The sequence below is a fragment of the Cottoperca gobio genome, chromosome 3 (assembly GCF_900634415.1).
Source record: "Cottoperca gobio chromosome 3, fCotGob3.1, whole genome shotgun sequence".
Classification (NCBI taxonomy): Eukaryota; Metazoa; Chordata; class Actinopteri; order Perciformes; family Bovichtidae; genus Cottoperca; species Cottoperca gobio.
The window spans coordinates 8,147,603-8,166,621 of NC_041357.1; the positions used below are offsets into that span (position 1 = coordinate 8,147,603).

The 19,019-nt window shown below is 42.1% G+C and overlaps 1 protein-coding gene across 1 annotated transcript in view; it reads right to left on the bottom strand.

Moving 5' to 3' along the window:
* Positions 1–834: 834 nt before the first annotated feature.
* otog (otogelin) overlaps positions 835–19,019 on the bottom strand; it is a 56,915-nt gene continuing 38,730 nt past the window's right edge. The window contains 21 exon segments of the mRNA XM_029425320.1: positions 835–2,435; positions 3,122–3,201; positions 5,848–5,893; positions 6,467–6,586; positions 7,638–7,742; positions 11,715–11,893; positions 12,140–12,215; positions 12,482–12,522; positions 12,724–12,763; positions 12,765–12,823; positions 13,649–13,750; positions 13,864–13,968; positions 14,961–15,065; positions 15,162–15,371; positions 15,769–15,957; positions 16,565–16,703; positions 17,012–17,232; positions 17,671–17,857; positions 17,962–18,051; positions 18,144–18,295; positions 18,397–18,574. Coding sequence (XP_029281180.1) covers positions 2,235–2,435; positions 3,122–3,201; positions 5,848–5,893; positions 6,467–6,586; positions 7,638–7,742; positions 11,715–11,893; positions 12,140–12,215; positions 12,482–12,522; positions 12,724–12,763; positions 12,765–12,823; positions 13,649–13,750; positions 13,864–13,968; positions 14,961–15,065; positions 15,162–15,371; positions 15,769–15,957; positions 16,565–16,703; positions 17,012–17,232; positions 17,671–17,857; positions 17,962–18,051; positions 18,144–18,295; positions 18,397–18,574 — 2,625 coding nt within the window. The 3' untranslated portion in view covers positions 835–2,234.

A 19,019-nucleotide genomic window follows, 5' to 3' on the forward strand; every position in this document is an offset into this window, starting at 1 on the left:
CTCACACATCTGGTGAAGTATTTGATTGATACTGGACACTGAGTCTCTGAAATTAAAGAAGCAGTTGCAGTTTTTTCATATGGTCTGAACAGTCCCAAATGTTGCTCTCTCACATCTGCTCAAGAGTGTGACTCAACACAGTGAAGTCAGAATACATTTGAACAGTTAAAGATTACAGTTCTACATCTAAAATTAAAGCCTTAAAACAACAACTGAGAGTTTAATACTAAAGCAAAGCTTTCGTTGTGTTAACTAACTTTATCTTTCTGATTAGAAGTCTCTCTTGGATTAATATTAATACATTGGACAGGGTGTCAATAACACAAACAAACTAACCGATTGAGGCAACGCAACCCACAACTACCGTGTCCTGCGAGGTAAACTCACTGTTTTTGTTAAAGGAGCCTGGTGGCTTTGAAGAGAGGATAGATAACGGCTTCAGTTCCCCGTCGGAAAGGGCTGTCTGACGACAAGGTAAAAGGGTGAAAATGATCTAAATATAACGTACATTTAAACTGATATTGATATTTTTAGCCCTTTCTTTTAGGTGGCTAAAATACGTTTCTCTGCTGCCCCGTCCACAGCAGTACATTACTTTGTTTCAGTGCTGATGTTCCTGTCTGCTTCTCCAAACTGGGGCCGTGTTTACCGCCATCTACTGTCGGTCAAATGCCTCATACAACCGATCCCTTTAACACACCTGAGCCAGAAAAAAAAAGAAGTGAAAATGGGAGCCTAATATAACAATAATATAAATAACATAATCTTTACTACACACTATCTTCCTATCTAATGAACAGAGGAAGAAAAGGTTTTAGTTTTTCCAAAGGAAATATTTATTGAAAATGCGAATGTACATTTGTATGATACAAATCCTCTTTAACTCATCTATCCAGGTGGGTCTGTTTGATGTGAACAAACACATTAAGAGTTTAGTCCAGAGAGAAACCTCAATAACGCTCTCCTAATATAATCTGTAATCGGGAATAAAACCAAATAAAAAATTGAAATCCTGTTTGTTGGTTCTTCAGTTGGGCCTAATGCTTCTCTTCTCTCCATGTTGTCATCCATAGAAATCAGAACGGCTGTGCTCTATCAAACTCCAATAAATAAATAAAGTGCTCCACGTACAGCTGGATTAAAATCAGTTATACACCTCACTAGTGTTGATTATATGAAGTATAGTTCACATCACTGAATATACAGTTTATTGTTGTCTTTCTAAAAGTAAAATATCTAAGAATTTGATATTGCAAATCATTTAAAAAAGTAAAGTTATTTACAAAAACAAGTCACAACATGAGAAATTCTGGGTAAAATATGAATCTCCAAACAATGATGGACTGAACCAAGCCGAGACGATGTCAAGGTTCGTCTCCTGAAACTTTGTATCACAACCCTCTTTTTTCTAAATCTTGTGTTTTTAATAACTTTTACTTTACAGTCATGGCAGCAGAGAAGCTGAGGAGACGAGCAGATACAGTAGCTCCCACTCAAAACAAGAGATCAACTTACTTTTTTCTTTGCTAAACATTTACTTTTTCTCTACATGCTGACAGGGAGGTGGCAGTGCAGCAGTGCAGTAAAGCAGAATGTTTTGGGTCTTTGCGGCATGTTTATTTATAAAGATTGTCGGTGGGGATGGGAAGGTATGAAAGAAATGGGTCTGATGGGAAATTTGACCATTCCTGCTGAGTTTTGCTGTATTATTAGCACTGGTGTGAATTAGAGGCTACCAGTCGGCTCCAGCATGCTCTCATTGGTTCCAGTAAACGTATAATAAAGGATAGTCATACAACTTTTCTAGACTGATGTGAAAATGATACACTGAACAACTTTTAATCAACTTAAGTAATAAAAATGTTCTTCTGGTGAATCCAAATTCTCATAAATGACTAACAAAACTCATCATGGGGTGACGTCATAAGTAGGCCACTCTTGTCTTTTGTGACAAGAGGGTAAATATATGAGGTCAAAGGTCACCTTCAGTGCCCTGTAGTGTGCAGCTGCCCTGCAGTACCACCTCCCTACCAGCAGAGGCTGCAGAACAATAAATGGAAGAGCGAGAGCGTCAGTTACGCAATCCAGACAATCACAGCTCAGTATTTCACTCTCACAACATCCTAAAGCAACATTGCTGATGTGTTTCTTCTTCCTCTTCTTCTTCTTTGTTTTGTGGTTTTAGAGGATGTACATCTAAACACTGTGTGCGTATCAGTGTAGTATGTGTGTGTTTAGGACCACTGGCAGGAGCAGTCGGTGGGCTCCTGGATGGTGTAGCTGACCCAGGTGGCGTTGCCGGTGCAGTAGAGCTGCACGGCGCGCCGCTGCAGCCCCGTCTCCCTGCAGCACTTGCAGAAGCGCGCGTAGGTGTTGATGTTGTAGTTGTAGATGCTGGCGGACGGACACTTCCCATCGCATGACACAATGTTCACCTGCAGGACACAAAGATTCAGTACAGAAGGCAGCAGGGCTGCAAAAAGAACCAGCAAACTCGATAAAAGTAGAAGTAATTCTTTATAAACATCATCATCAACTCGTTGCTTTCTGTTGTTGTTTTTTAATCTGCTGTATATTGAATGTCTGCTGTTCACACAAAAGGAAAAGAGTCAAAAAAGTCCATTTACTTTACATGAGCAAAAGAGAATATTAACATTTTCTGGGACTTCTATTTCTGTGCTCTAATAATTTATTTTATAAATGTGTAACCAAGTTTTGCCCATGGCAACAAATTGTCAATTAAGATGAACTGAATAATTTCTTTGGGTTTGTTTACTTGGCGACAGGAGGCTTGACAGGACAGGATAGTTTGCATTATTTTACTCTCTTGTAATTTCAAGTTAAGTTTGTTTGCAGATGACATACTACTTTCTCTCACAAACTGTCTTAGCCCCACCTTTATCAGCTGCAACAAAAAAGTGATGAAGACATTATTGCATCAATAATTACAGTCTAATAATATAATGTACATTATTCTGAAACAGGACATTTAATAGTCTGTGTAACATTTACACAATAGTATTGCTACTTGTCCTCACCACTGTGTGGTATACTTAGAAATGTATTTGTGTTATGTTCAGAATTCATTAAACACAATTTTCACAAAAGTCACAAAGCATACCGGTCTGTTGCTGCGACAGTCGTTCTTCCTGATCGTCATCCTCACTGTCACCTTCTGACACGACTTCCCGTCTTCTTTGCCTGTTTGCACGACAACAAACCAAATCAGTTGGAAGTCCACCAGATATACCCAACAAAACATCTGAACTGCTGCATGTCGAGACGCAGCAAACACCAGGAAGGGGAGGAGGAAGTGCGAAAAGAAAAAGGCTGTGTATCATGCGCAAGCTGTTAAGCTGCTTTGGTGGATGGATGACTTGGATATGAAGGAAAGAAATCCATATATACAAGCTTTATTTAGTTAGAAAGTCAGGGAGGAGAGACAAATGAAGCTTCTTCCAAATGAGACAAAACTAAAATATTTTAAAAAATAAAAAGGGATGATGAGATCATTCATGCATTTATCGTGTACACAACATGGCTTCAAACAAATATTTGAAACAACTTTAGAAATGTGTAAATAAATTACATTTATGAAACAAAAAGACAGTTTCTGTAAACATGTTCCGTCAACTTTTTAGGCATTTAAAATAAACATAAAAAAACAAAAACCCTGAGCACAAACTTAAAGCAGCTATGTGTGGCATCTAGTCTTGTTCCACATTAAGGTCACATTTCACTCCTTTCACCATCTGCCACCACAAGGAAATCTTTTGATCTGTTTGCTCTTGGATTACAAACAATCTTTCAGAGTAAGTAATCTATCACAGTAATATTTCATTATAGAATCATTTATAATAATTGTATTAGAGTATTACAACTATTTTTTCTTCATTGTGACTCATGGAAGGTCTTTATCTGGTTACAACGAACAACCAGTTAGTGATAATATAGCAAAATTGGAGAAATGTTCAACATAAACATTTGAAAGATTACAATTTTGTTTTGTTATGGTCTTGTGTTTTACAATATGTTACGTTGACATCTCACATATTGCACAAATGTTGTGTGGATACTGCATGTATATACAGTAATATATATATATATATATATATATATATATATATATATATATATATATATATATATATGTATATACGTAACTATATATCTTCCTTGTAAATATAATTGAGTTAGACTTTTTATCTCACCTTGTTCTTGTTCTTTTTCTATTGTTTTTCCTATTTTATTGTTTTATTCTATTTGGATCAGCTCACGAAAGGCAGATACATTTGCTATAGAGCTCTCACATGCTAAGGCAGGGGTTGCAAATACGCTGTTTGTTTTGATTGATGAAATATGTCAAATTGAACGAGAGGAAATTATCTTTTATTGCAATGAGCAGGTTGTATTTTGCAAATTTGATTAAACAGACCCCAGCTGTAGTCAATTTAGAATGAGAACAGAACGCAGCATCATAGCTACACAATTCGTCTAATATCGACCCAGAAGTAATCTTATTTAAACTTGCTGGTTAAATATCAAGTGTAACCTTAGCAGTACCAACAAACTTACAGCTTGATATTTGGATGTTTCTTACAGTTTTACATCTTTTTTTACATATTTTGTTCTGATGCTTGAACCAGGAGATTTTTCATTTCTTGAACGTCCTACCGCTGTCTATGCAGAAAACTTTACTTCATGAACGCTGGATACTCAAAATAGCTGTTCCATTTTGCAACTCTATTATCTTATTATTAGTGTTTTTAAATAAATAGGCAGACGATTGTTTGCGCTGATGATTCTTTGATGGTAAAATGCCTCACATAGCAGCTTCAGTTTCCCACACAGCTCTCCCTAGTAGCGGGGCAGCACAGCAGCCGAGGTGGAGCAGCATGCAGATTTTTTACAGCAGCTACATGACATACAGGCCCCGACACCAACCCACATCAGCATCTACTGACACATGCAGACGTCTAAGCCCGACTACTGGGCCACTACCAACAGTACATTGTTGGCAATCAACAATGCACTGCCCAGACAGTGCTAAATGGGGAAAGAGTTTAGCTGTCGTGTACTGAACATGTACGTGATCCACAGGGAGGAGCGAGTTTAAATCCTTGTTACTGTCCTCTCAAGTGTGACATCATTTTTGGCCTACATAAAGGATTGTGTCCCAGCCTCCTTTCAGGTGTAAAATCCCCATTAAAAAATAGTTTTGGTAGCATAGTTTGGCTTTATGCTATTGATTGTTATTTGAAATGAGACGGCAGTTGAGAGGACGCTTCTGGTAGGTTGCGGTCAGACATCCTGTGTGTTTTATCATTATTTAATTTTTCTTGGGAGGGAGTACATTGTTGAATATCAACAATGGCACTGACAAGCCTTGTTGTTTTGGTACCTCGTTCACAGTTTGTGTTAACTGTGGGAGTCAGGGGGCTAACGGGGAAAGGGAACAGAGAGAATCCAGTACCTGGTGGGATTGGTACATGATGGTAAGCTGCAGCACATAAACCACAAACCCACTTGCATTTGATCAGATGCTTTTCAGTGACTGCTCCTTCCATCATTTGGCACTTTTAAAAAGATATTGGTTGCCATTTTTTACTGAATTCACTGAAAAGCACACTGACATATTTCTCAAATCTGAATAAACATCTGACAATAATAACGGAAAACAACAGCTAGAATAAATTTTTCAATGTGTTTGAAGATTTTGGTCTGACTGAAGGGCAAACATGTTGGAAACATGTTGAGCGGCAGGTGAAGGCGCTCTTCAGTGTCAGCTGCAGCCTACAGCTCTACACTAACTACAGAACTGCTGCTACGCTCAGATCAGATACTCACATGTCTTGCAGCATCCGTCCATGTAGCTTACAACGGTTCCACCAATCTGCAGAGTCAAAGTGTTAAGAAATATAAAGAAAGTCCTTTTTGTGCGAAACCCTCTGTCTTTGGACCAGAGTTTGGTTTTCAAAGATGATATTATTTTATTTAAGTTCCCGATGGCTGCTATTTCGTGCAAATATTCAATATGTCAGACTACAATCTGGGGTATGCTGCATTTATCGCCTGAAAAATCTTGTCAACAATCAGCTGTTCTCAAACCTTTTCTGAAACTTGCCATCTTTCACGCAATATTAATTTAAGATCAATATAGGCCTCGTCATATTTTAGATATGACTGACATATCACTTGTTTATCTTTTCTTTCAAACTCTGTCTATGTTGTTGCTGTTTGTATAAATCTTGCAAACCTTTGATTGCCTTCCAAGCATCAGAATACATGTGTTGTTATTTTTCTTTCATAAATCATATTTGTTCAACTTAACATGCTCTGAAACTTTTGAGAACCAAAATTCTCCCTTGTTATATAATAGTGTGTGTGCGTGTGTGCGTGTGTGCGTGTGTGTGTGTGTGTGTGTGTGTGTGTGTGTGTGTGTGTCTGTGTATTGCTGCATGCTGACCTTCATACACTCTGTTTCGTTGAATGGTGGGCAGCTGAAGGAGTAGGAGATGAGCGTGGGTCCAGACAGAGTGTCTGTGCAGTCAAACTTCATGCAGTTTGATACCCAGGACTTCCCCGGCTGAAAACACATTGGCAGCATCAACAACCACAACTTATGTAGTACAGTACTACTAATTCTACTAATACTACCGATCCAACAGAGACTAAAACCACATTTGGGTATCATCTAAGACTTGTTGAGCCAAGATCGTTGGCAGTACACCATTTTATTATTATCTTAACAAACCTGAGATTACTTTTTAAATTCAAGATCAAACAATCCATCTGTGTTATGGCTCACTGTTGACAAGATGAACAAAAATATGTTTCTGAAAATGATCATACAGAGTGGTAATATCAATATTCATCTAGTGGTAATTAATGATAAATTACCAAATTGAAATTCTTTCAAAATAATCAATATTGTATTAGAATATGCCATATCATATATGGGGTATAACGACTAATGTCACATTGTTGTGTTTTAACAAAGCCTGAACGTTCAGTCTTTTCCATATTATTCTTCAAAACAAACAAGCAAACAAACAAAAAACACTCCTAACAAGTCACAAGAAATGAGAAAAAAAGCAATAAATAAAATCAGGAGTTGCCAAATTCAGTCCCAGAATGGAAGTTCCTCTAATGAAAGGGCCACGGGTCGGATTTGAACCTGGGCTGCTGTGCTCTATTAGGTGAGCTACCTGGGCACCCTCACAATGGAAGTTTACCAAAAAATATATTTTAACTCAAGGTTCACTTACTACTAGCTTTCAACTGCAACTCATGGTCTTTGTCAGCAGATAGTTTGTTCAGTTATCTTGGAGATCGCTGAGTTGTGATGACAAATGGCTAAAGTTTGATACTTAGGTCACATAATAACAACTGATAAATCTATCTGCTGATGAAGACTCTGAGATGCAATTAAAAGCTCTGGAAAAAGCTAGAAGGTGGACCTGGAGTTAAGATATTTCTTTTGAATGACGAGATGTTCAAGATGTTCTTTGTCGCAGACTCACTTTGGTAAAGTTTCTCGGTTAAAACTACAGATTATATGAGAGAATATAAATAAATATAAAATATTCAGTATTACTGTTAATATATAATTATTGCATAATTCCTTGACTTCCTACCTTATAAAGAACTGTCGTCCCGTTCTCGTGTTCGTAAATGCAGGAAATATTCTTACAAACGCCACAGCACGTCGTCTGGTCCTTTGGAGGGACGTAGATCTGATTCTGAAACAAACACAAGATACATTTTGTGAAACGATAAAAAAACACAATTTTCAAAAGGTGTGTGTGTGTTTTTCTCCCACTGGTATGAGAGCTGTTGTTAAGATTACCAGATGTGGTCTGTCATCATCTTTATTAGTTCTGTCTAAGTGAATCAAGGTATAGCGTTACATGTTGAGGTGACCAAATCATCTTTGGTCATTTTGTGACATCTATCTTTGATTAGTGAATAAATTATCTGAATTAATTTGAATCTATTAAATCAATTGTCTCCAAATGCTCTTGTATAGTTTCTAGGTTTTATTATAGTCTTAGTTTTATATACCTTTTATTATTTCTTTATATCACTCTTTATTCATCCTCTCTGGGAACCATCACCTTATCGTGGTGGAGAGGTTTGTGTGTCCCTATGAACCTGAGAGCTGTGTTGTCTGGAGCCTAGTGCTCCTGGTAGGGTCTCCCAAGGCAAATTGGTCTCAGGTGAGGGGCCAGACTAAGAATGGTTCAAAAACGACTTCATGAAAGAAAGGGAAAGGAAAGGAGAGACCCTGCCCGGAGGAAGCCCGGGGCCCCCGTCTGGAGCCAGGCCCAGAGGGAGGGCCCGACAGCGAGCGCCTGGTGGCCGGGTTTGCCACGGAGCCCGGTCGGGCACAGCCCGAAGAAGCTACGTGGTGCCTCCCATCCATCCATCCTGTGGGCCCACCACTCATGGGAAAAACCGCTGGGGTCGGGTGCGCTGTCACATGGGTGGCAGTGATGGTCAGGGACCTCGGCGGACCAGACCCGGGCAGCAGAGGACTGGCTCTGGGGACGTGGAACGTCACCTCTCTGTGGGGGAAGGAGCCGGAACTAGTGCGGGAGGTGGATCGCTACCAGTTGGATCTGGTGGGGCTTACCTCCACGCACAGTCTTGGCTCTGGAACCGTACTCCTGGATAGGGGTTGGACTCTATTCTTCTCCGGAGTTGCCCAAGGTGTGAGGCGTCGGGCCGGGGTGGGGATACTCACTAGCCCCCGGCTGAGCGCCGCTACGTTGGAGTTTATCCCGGTGGACGAGAGGGTCGCCTCCCTGCGCCTTCGGGTTATGGGGGGGAAAACTCTGACTGTTGTTTGTGCCTATGCCCCAAACCGCAGTTCTGAGTATTCGGCCTTCTTGGAGACCCTGAATGGAGCCCTGCAGGGGGCTCCAGTAGGGGACTCCGTAGTCTTGCTGGGAGACTTCAACGCACACGTGCGAAACGATGGAGACACCTGGAGAGGCGTGATTGGGAGGAAGGGCCTCCCTGATCTAAACCCGAACGGTCGTTTGTTGTTGGACTTTTGTGCTAGCCATGGAATGGCCATACCAAACACCATGTTCAAACATAAGGATGCTCATAAGTGCACGTGGTACCAGAGCACCCTAGGCCAAAGGTCAATGATCGATTTCGTAATCGTATCATCTGACCTGAGGCCGCATGTTTTGGACACTCGGGTGAAGAGAGGGGCGGAGCTGTCGACTGATCACCATCTGGTGGTGAGTTGGATCAAGGGGTGGGGGAAGACTCTGGACAGACCTGGTAAACCCAAACGGGTAGTGCGGGTGAACTGGGAACGTCTGGAGGAAGCCCCTGTCCTGGGGATCTTTAACTCACACCTCCGGCGGAGCTTTTCAGCCATCCCTGTGGAGGTTGGGGGCATTGAACCTGAGTGGGCGATGTTCAAAACCTCTATTGCTGAAGCTGCGGTGATGAGCTGTGGTCTCAAGGTCTTAGGTGCCTCAAGGGGCGGTAACCCTCGAACACCGTGGTGGACCCCGGTGGTCAGGGAAGCCGTCCGACTGAAGAAGGAGTCCTTCCGGGTTATGTTATCCGGGAGGACTCCGGAAACAGTTGCAGGGTATCGAAGGACTAGAAGGGCGGCAGCTTCTGCCGTGTCAGAGGCAAAGCAGCGGGTGTGGGAGAAGTTCGGAGAAGCTATGGAGAAGGACTTTCGGTCGGCACCAAGGTGCTTCTGGAAAACCATCCGGCACCTCAGGAGGGGACCATCCATGCTGTGTACAGCAAGGGTGGGACCCTGCTGACTTCAACTGAGAAGGTTATCGGCCGCTGGAAGGAGCACTTTGAGGAACTCCTGAATCCGACTAACACGCCCTCTATGGTTGAGGCAGAGCTGGAAGCTGATGGGGGATCATCGTCAATTTCCCTGATGGAAGTCACTGAGGTAGTCAAACAACTCCACAGTGGCAAAGCCACAGGGGTTGATGAGATCCGTCCAGAAATGCTGAAGGCTTTGGGTGTTGAGGGGCTGTCTTGGTTGACACGCCTCGTCAACATTGCGTGGAAGTCTGGGACAGTGCCTAGGGGTTGGCAGACCGGGGTGGTGGTTCCCCTATTTAAAAAGGGGGACCAGAGAGTGTGTGCCAACTACAGGGGTATCACACTTCTCAGCCTCCCTGGTAAAGTCTACTCCAAGGTACTGTAAAGGAGGGTTCGGCCGGTAGTCGAACCTCTGATTGAAGAGGAACAATGCGGATTCCGTCCTGGTCGTGGAACAACGGACCAACTCTTCACTCTCGCAAGGATCCTGGAGGGGGCCTGGGAGTACGCCCATCCGGTCTACATGTGTTTTGTGGATCTGGAGAAGGCGTATGACCGGGTCCCCCGGGTGATACTGTGGGAGGTGCTGCGGGAGTATGGGGTGAGGGGGTCACTTTTGAGGGCCATCCAATCCCTGTACGCCCAAAGCGAGAGTTGTGTCCGGATACTCGGCAGTAAGTCGGACTCGTTTCCCGTGAATGTTGGCCTCCGCCAGGGCTGCGCTTTATCACCAATCCTGTTCGTGATTTTCATGGATAGGATATCGAGGCGTAGTCGTGGAGGAGAGGGGTTGCAGTTCGGTGACCTGAGGATCTCATCGCTGCTCTTTGCAGATGATGTGGTCCTTATGGCATCATCGGTCTGTGACCTTCAACAGTCACTGGATCGGTTCGCAGCCGAGTGTGAAGCGGTTGGGATGAGGATCCGCACCTCCAAATCTGAGGCCATGGCTCTCAGCAGGAAACCGGTAGATTGTCTACTCCGGGTAGGGAATGAGCCATTACCCCAAGTGAAGGAGTTCAAGTACCTCGGGGTCTTGTTCGCGAGTGAGGGGACAATGGAGCGAGAGATTGGCCGGAGAATCGGAGCAGCGGGGGCGGTATTACAGTCACTTTACCGCACCGTTGTGACGAAAAGAGAGCTGAGCCAGAAGGCAAAGCTCTCAATCTACCGGTCGATCTTCGTTCCTACCCTCACCTATGGTCATGAAGGCTGGGTCATGACCGAAAGAACGAGATCACGGGTACAAGCGGCCGAAATGGGTTTTCTCAGACGGGTGGCTGGCGTCTCCCTTAGAGATAGGGTGAGAAGCTCAGCCATCCGTGAGAGACTCGGAGTAGAGCCGCTGCTCCTTTACGTTGAAAGGAGCCAGTTGAGGTGGTTCGGGCATCTAGTAAGGATGCCACCTGGGCGCCTCCCTAGGGAGGTGTTCCAGGCACGTCCAGCTGGGAGGAGACCCCGGGGAAGACCCAGGACTCGGTGGAGAGATTATATCTCCTCACTGGCCTGGGAACGCCTCAGGATCCCCCAGTCGGAGCTGGAGGATGTGGCCCGGAGAAGGGAAGATTGGGGTTCTTTACTGGAACTGCTGCCCCCGCGACCCGATCCCGGATAAGCGGTAGACGATGGATGGATGGACTCTTTATTCATGAATATTTATGTATGTCTTTGTGCTGCTGCAACAAACGCTGGGGATCGATGAATGTTTATCTTAAAAACAGAAACTAAATTAAAAGTCCGTCCAGTTTCTACTTTCCAGGAAGAGTTTTGCTTGAGATTAGACATTGAGACTATTTACAAGTATTATAAATATGGAATAATCTGCCGATTATTTTCTCAACTAATCTAATCTGTGTGTGTGTGTGTGTGTGTGTGTGTGTGTGTGTGTGTGGTCTTACTGGTTGGCAGTGGGCGGAGCAGTTGATGCTGTTGGTGCGCAGGAGGTGAAAGCCGCTTGCCAGGTCGAGGATGCGGCTGCACTGCCTGCTCTGACACAAGCCATCGTCGCGGTGCTCCACCAGAGTCTGACCCGGCCGCAACACGCCACGCTCGCCGAACACACACACCGCCTCGCGCACTGTACACGCACACACACACCCCCACACACACACAGATACAAGGTCAGAGCGTACGGTGTACAGGTCTGATGGCACAATTAAATTCACATTATCTTTCATTTAAAAGTCAGAATTTTTTGCTTTTTATTCAAATTATTATTTATTTCTGTATTTCTATCCCTGTTAATTGGAAATCAATTTCAATGTTTTTTGGAAATATTAAGTTTATTGAATTTGAACCAGCAACCCTCCCCAGCAGTTCTCACCACACTTGTATCTTTTGCAGGCGCACTGGTTCTGTGGGTCAGACAGGAAGGCCCGGTCCAGCTGGGCGGCCTCTCCCTACAGAACACAAAGAGAACAGAACCAGGGTCACATACACACAGAAAATACATTGAAAACACACAGAGAACCAGGGACACTGATAAACAGAAATACTTCACAAATGACACAAAAAAAACTAAATAATGCTGAAACATTAAAGTCACCAAAAACCAGAGAACAAGAGAATATAAATATCAAACTGACGCAGTGAGTCCTATACATCATATAAAATGTATCATTAGATGTCCAAACAGACGGACTAATTATTAAAAGTCATGACGTACCAGGCCACATTTTGGGGAGGTGATCTTTTCACAGGTACACTCTGAAAATAAAAAACATGAAGGGTCATCATCTTCACATTTCAGCTGCGTTTATGCTTTAAAGTTCTACGTCATCGTAAACCCAAAGTGCCAAGTCCTATTTGAAACCTTTTTAAAACCTTTTTAAAAGTGGATCTTAATCTCTTACTAAATCAAAGGAGAGTGAGGTGTGCTTTTTTGTGTGAGATTTTTAGGAGCCATACCACATGTTTGGTTTGGACAGCAGCGACCCGGACTGGACACAGGACACCACTGACATCCCAACAGGACAACCAAGCTCAGGACACCTGTAGGGCTCACACACTGCACACACACACACACACACACACACACACACACACACACACACACACACACACACACACACACACAAACATCATTTATGAATTCATAGTTTTTTTCAGCTGTATGCATTAGAGCAGGGGTCCCCAACGTGGATCATTTGGTACTGGGCCGCACAGAAAGAATAAAACTTTTTTTGTCTGCAGGACATTTTATTTTGAAAAATGAAATAAAGTGCATAATATAAAATGGAATAATTACATTTACATTATATATGGAATAATTAAATGATATGTTTTGCACATTATGTGTTATGTTGTCTATGTTGTTTAAATTGTCTTGCATGAAACCGGTCCGTGGTGCAAAAAGGTTGGGGAGCGCTGCATTAGAGCAAAACCAGACACTCTCATCCCTTCCCATATACACTAAACCAGGGGTGCCCACACTGTTTTGGCTTGCGAGCTACTTTAAAACTGACCAGGTCCAAGTGATCTACCTGTATTAAAAATGCTGCGATACATTAATATTAAGTCTCCACATCTTCTCTATGTATTACGTTAAAGGTTCAGTTGGTAATTTTTATTAAACTTATGAACTGAACCTGAATATTTTGCATATTCCTGCACTGAACACTGAACAACTCTTTCATTGAAAAACAGATATATTGTACATATATATGTTTTTCAAATATTGTTCCAGTATTTGCTTTTATCTTTTATTTTCTCTTATTATGTTTATTGTTATACACCAAAACACCAAAGCAAATACATTGTATGTGAAAACCTATTTGGCAATATTTGATCTTGGTTACTTAATAAAGAAATCACAAAGTGTGTGTTCTCTGACCACATTGGTAGGCGGGGCAGCAGCGGTCCGTGGTGTTACTGTCCACCGTCAGCACCTCGCCATCCTGACAGAGAGGAGGCATCTCCAGGCAGGAAGAACACACTGCAGAAAAACACACACTTCATTCATCACAATAATGGCTTTAAGTTAACCTACTGATGTTTCACTGATGGTTGAATAAGACACAGAAGATGGGAGTTAATTTTTGAACTGACTGCAGATGTAAGCGAGACAGCAGCTGCCGTCGGCCCTGGTGGCGATCAGACTCTGGTCCTCTCTGCAGGTGGGAACGTCCGACTCACAGAGTTCAGGATCACACTCTGTAATGCAAAAAACATTAAAGGAATAGTTTCGCATTTTAAGAAATAACTTTATTTGCTATCTTGCATTACATTCTGTGCATTGAATATGATGCTGGAGACAATTAGCTTAGCTTGGCATTAATAATAGAAATGGTGTTAAACAGCGAGCCTGACTGTCCAAAGGTTAAAAAAAAGCCTCTATAGCTATTAAATTAACACGTTATATTTCGTACATGAAACAAAATGTAATAACAATAAGTTGTTGTTTTTTACAGGTGGGTAATGTGCTTTTCTAACGATCTCAGACACAGCGACTTTATGGAGTTTCATGTCACCATGAGGCAACCAGCAGAGGCTTCAGGAAGTTACTGCTCTATGCCAAGACATAGTTTTAATGAATTGAATGAGCTTTGGAGGAGCTGGTAGGAAAATGTTTAACTTGTTTTGCTTTCAGTACAGATACTAATGAAGCTGTGTATTTAATAATAATAATAATAATAAGAATAAATAATAATAATAATAATAATAATAATAATAATAATAATAATAATAATAATAATAATAATAATACATTAGACTTGTATAGCGCTTTTCTAGAACTCAGAGAAAAAAAGGTTTGTTACTATAATTCTTCCACGTGTTTGTTGTTGCAATACTGATTTCTGGCCACAAGAGGCTGAATTGCACCACTACTCCATTCTAAATATTAGTTATTATTTTTCTAGCCAAAATAATTACATGACAGTAATGTTCCATAACTTGCTTACACACAATATACAGTATGTACCTTGTGTTTAGTCTGTGTGGAGAAATGAAAACTGACTGAAGGAAACAGGAATGAGGTAGTTGTGCACTTCAGCCTCTTGTGGCCAAAACTAGTATTACAACAACAAACAGAAACATTATCCTCGATCAATCAATCAACTGATAGATGCAGATGAAAGAAAACTATTTAAGGAACTTATAATGATTATTAAGATTGTTTTCGCCTAATCAGAGAGGAAACTCACCACAGACGTAGTCCGGACAGCAGGAGTCTTGTTTGTAGTATGACACCAGCTTCTCCCCGTATTTACACTCTGGAGGGAGCATGTCACACAAGCTCTGGTTGCACACTGCAAACAATTTAATAAAAAGACATGCAATGAGCCTCAGATTTGCTGTTCACTGGCAGATTTTAAACTAAGTCCCTGAAACCCTGGTGGTCTCACCACAGACTTTCTGCGGGCAGCAGCTGGTGTCGTCGGCCAGGCTGATGATCACCTCCCCTGCTCGATGGCACAGCGGCGCCACAATGTTGGAGCAGTTGTACTCAATGGGGACGATGATGTCGTTGTCGCAGCGGTACATGCAGCAGGCGTCTTTGGAGGCTTTCCACACCTCGCCATATGCACGAGGAACACCGGAGCTGTCAGTGCAGGCTGCAGACACACGTGCGCACACGCGCGCGCACACACACACACACACACACACACACACACACACACACACACACACAGCCATGATTTCTAGTTCATTGATAATGAGCTTACAGTACAGAAGCAAACTTCGAGCACTAAGACTGTTATTATATAAAACATTGCTAACAAATTTCAAAATATGTTTTTGATTCTGCAACACTAATTTGCGGTTTTGTAGTTTCAAGTATCTACTCGAAGTGCATGTGAACTTTTGTGATTAAAAAATAATTATTAACAGACTGATAATTATGGTATGTATTTTCCAGGTTTACTAAACAATCTCATGCCACCAATATCTAATGTTATGGCTTCCAATTCGAGACCTCCTCCTCTACAGACAGGTGGAGTGGGTTCTTACCACACTTCTCAGGCGAGATGCAAAGGGCGGAGTACGGCCGGTGGAGGAGCGTTCCCTCTGGGCACACGCAGCCCTCAGTCAGACCTGAACACTGATCCGGGTCCGAGTCAAAGTCATGGTTGGGGCAGGACTGAGACGTGCAGGTCGGCAGACAGGCCTGATACCGCAGAGTGTCGGGACACAGGAAGGCTGCAGGAAGAGATACAAACGTGACCCTTTCATTTAGACTTTATTTTAAAAGGTAAAAGTGAAATTAGGGATGTCCTGATATACTAGTATTGACGATAACCATGATATTTAAACGACGAAATATTGATATCAGGTTAATAATGTACACATGATAATATTGTGTAAATAATATTGAATCATTTAGAATTATAATAAAAATGTAATCGCATTTCTCCTAAATTAGGGTTACAGACTTGTCCGAGGTGGTATGAATAATTCTGGATTGTGCTGAGTCTAGAAAATTAATGTAGCAAAGCACACCATCATTGTAAGTAAGTTTTTGTTATATTTCATGAACTACACACTGCCTTAAGGACCCTGCACACCCACACATGTGTTTAGTTAGGCCCGTTATTACGAGTGATTCAATGTCTGCTTAATTTCAAATTGATGTCACCAAACTCCATGTACTAATAACAATGATAACATGTAAATTCTCAACAGATCCAAGAAAACTAACATGAATGTGAGAGATATTTAACCAGATCTTGTAACAGGAGTGTTGGGATTGCCCCATGGTAGAGACACAGTAATTTAAGGCTCTGTACAAGGCAGACAGAAATCTTACGGCAGTAATCTGGAGTCCTCCACTCAATGCAGATGTTGAATTTGTGGCAAGAAGCCACGTAGGCAGCCAGCGCAACACACTGGTTGTTGACATACTCTGCATCTCGTACCCAAACCTCACAGAATGTGCTCGGCGGGACCTAGAAACAAAGAAACAATCAAATAAAGTGACTGCTAATTAAAAGTATTATGTTAAGCTAAAAGTTCATCATAAGAAGTTCTCATAAATCATAAAAATATTCTGGCATATGTCAACAATGGCAGAAAAATGCTGATAAATTAATTATAAATTACAGGAGTAGGATTTTCATTTTTTATCTTTTCATCGAGCCAAGAAATACAACTGTAACAGAAACAGAAAGGCTGCTTTTTTTTCAGAACCAGGCGACCACTGGCTCCTGTGAAAGGAGAGCAACTTGGAAAAGAGTAGACAGATTGGTTAATTTACGAAGGCGTGGCAGGGGGAGAAGGCGTCGTTCTGCAGCATGAGCATGCAGACGGAGCAGTTGCTTGTCGAGCAGTTGAGCTCGCGGCGGCGGCTGTTGCTGATGTAGCTGGTGGTGTTGGGAACCTGCCAGCTGTCGATGAAAATAGCTGGATCCTCGCTTGCACCCACTGTGGTGCCGTTGGCCAAAGTCAGGTCGTTTGTCGGGTCTCCATCACAGAAACCTGAGGTGGTTGTAGGCAGGAGTTCACAGTCAGTCATAACATATGAATCCATGAATGTGACAACTATAGACTGTATATCGGAAATAGACAAAGTCACCGTGACGTCTCCTATTGGTTTGTGGAGTACGGTTTTAAGCCTCCAATTCGGCATCTTGGCTGACGCCATCTTGTTTTTGTTATTTTAAACCATTAGTGACACAAGAGGGTAGAGCTAAGTACAACAGAACGCTGAACAAGACATTTTTAGGCAACCAAACTGTTTTCTTTCATAAACCAACTTTCATGAACTGAAACAGTGGAACAAGACAGTGAAAGCGACCTGTCAATCAAAGGTAGTGATTTGTTTCTTTGTGATCACTGTAGTAAGAGGAAATTGTGTGCATTGCTAATACAGCATACAAGCACGATAGGTGTTTTAGAGAGTACGACTACTCTTACCACAGAGGCCCATTGTGTTGAGCTTGTTGCGGGAACGGTCGGTGTCGATCACCATCATGCCGGTGCTATGATACCACTGCAACTTGAGACCAGCAGGGCTGCGGATTAGGTACATGTTGCCTGTGTCGTAGATCTCAAAGCCAAACTTTTTATATCGAGGCTTGGCGTATCGAGAGTTGACGTAGAGCTGAAAGAGGGCATGTTATCAGATCAATTTTATCAGTGTTAGAAATTCATTTTGAGCTTAAGTTAATATACAAAAAACAGGATAAAGATAAGATTGCTTTTTACCCTCCTCTGCAGTCTGTTGATGATGATGTGATTGGATTTGTGTGTGATGTTGAGCGCCACCAAACACAGGTTGGTGAAATTCCAGAGGGACTTTGGAAAGAATATCAGGTCAAAATCAATGACAAATGAAATTAGTCACTTCCATTCAAATTGCTCAAAGGGAAAGTGTGATATTGACTCACTGGTGACTCTGAATCAGCAGGACACTCTTGAACCATGATGCTGACGGTCTCATTGGGCAGCTGGGTCACTATGTATGAGGCGGCCTTGTAGATGGCAACGCTGTTCCCATCAAATGTGATCACATTAAGATCTGGAAACATCGAGCAGCGACCTGGAGCACACAGGAGAGACGACAATCAAACATCACAGGTCTGGAGAAATGTAAAACACAAGAGCATGTATCGTAATTTTATTTTTGTTTGTTTTCCTCACATGGACAGTCCCACTTTGGGCAGCACTTGTCTCCATTGACCAGTATGGCAAAGCCAAGCAGGCCACAGTTCGGAGGGTCAGAGGTGAAGGGGCAGCTCTGAGATTTGTTGAACAGGACGAGCTGGTGGTTGACGCAGATGTACTTTGTACACTCATCCACGATCTCTGCATACGGAGGCTGGAGGGAAACAAATTAAAAACTTAAAACCCAAAAGTAACACAACAAAAACTAAAACGCAGAGTTGTTTGGAAGCAGGAAAGAAAACTAATATTGACTGCATCATAGGGACTGATATAACTAAAAATGTACTTAAACTCTTGTGCAAACATATCTATAAGAAACTATTGTAAACTCAAAATGTTCTTTCTAGCTTTTTCTGAAACTTTAGATATCATGGCCTACTTCAGTGAGAGGAAGTGGCCATATAAGACCGCTTGCTATCATGTCAAACGTGTCTATTCAGTAAAGAGGGCTGAGGTTATGGTCAAAATCTATATAAAACAAAAAGTAGTAAGTGAATCAAAGGTTTAGAATATTTTACTCGAGGTAAACTGTATGTTTTGCAATATGCACCTTGTACTTCAGTGTAATAAAGGGTTATAAATAAATACATGTGTCTGCT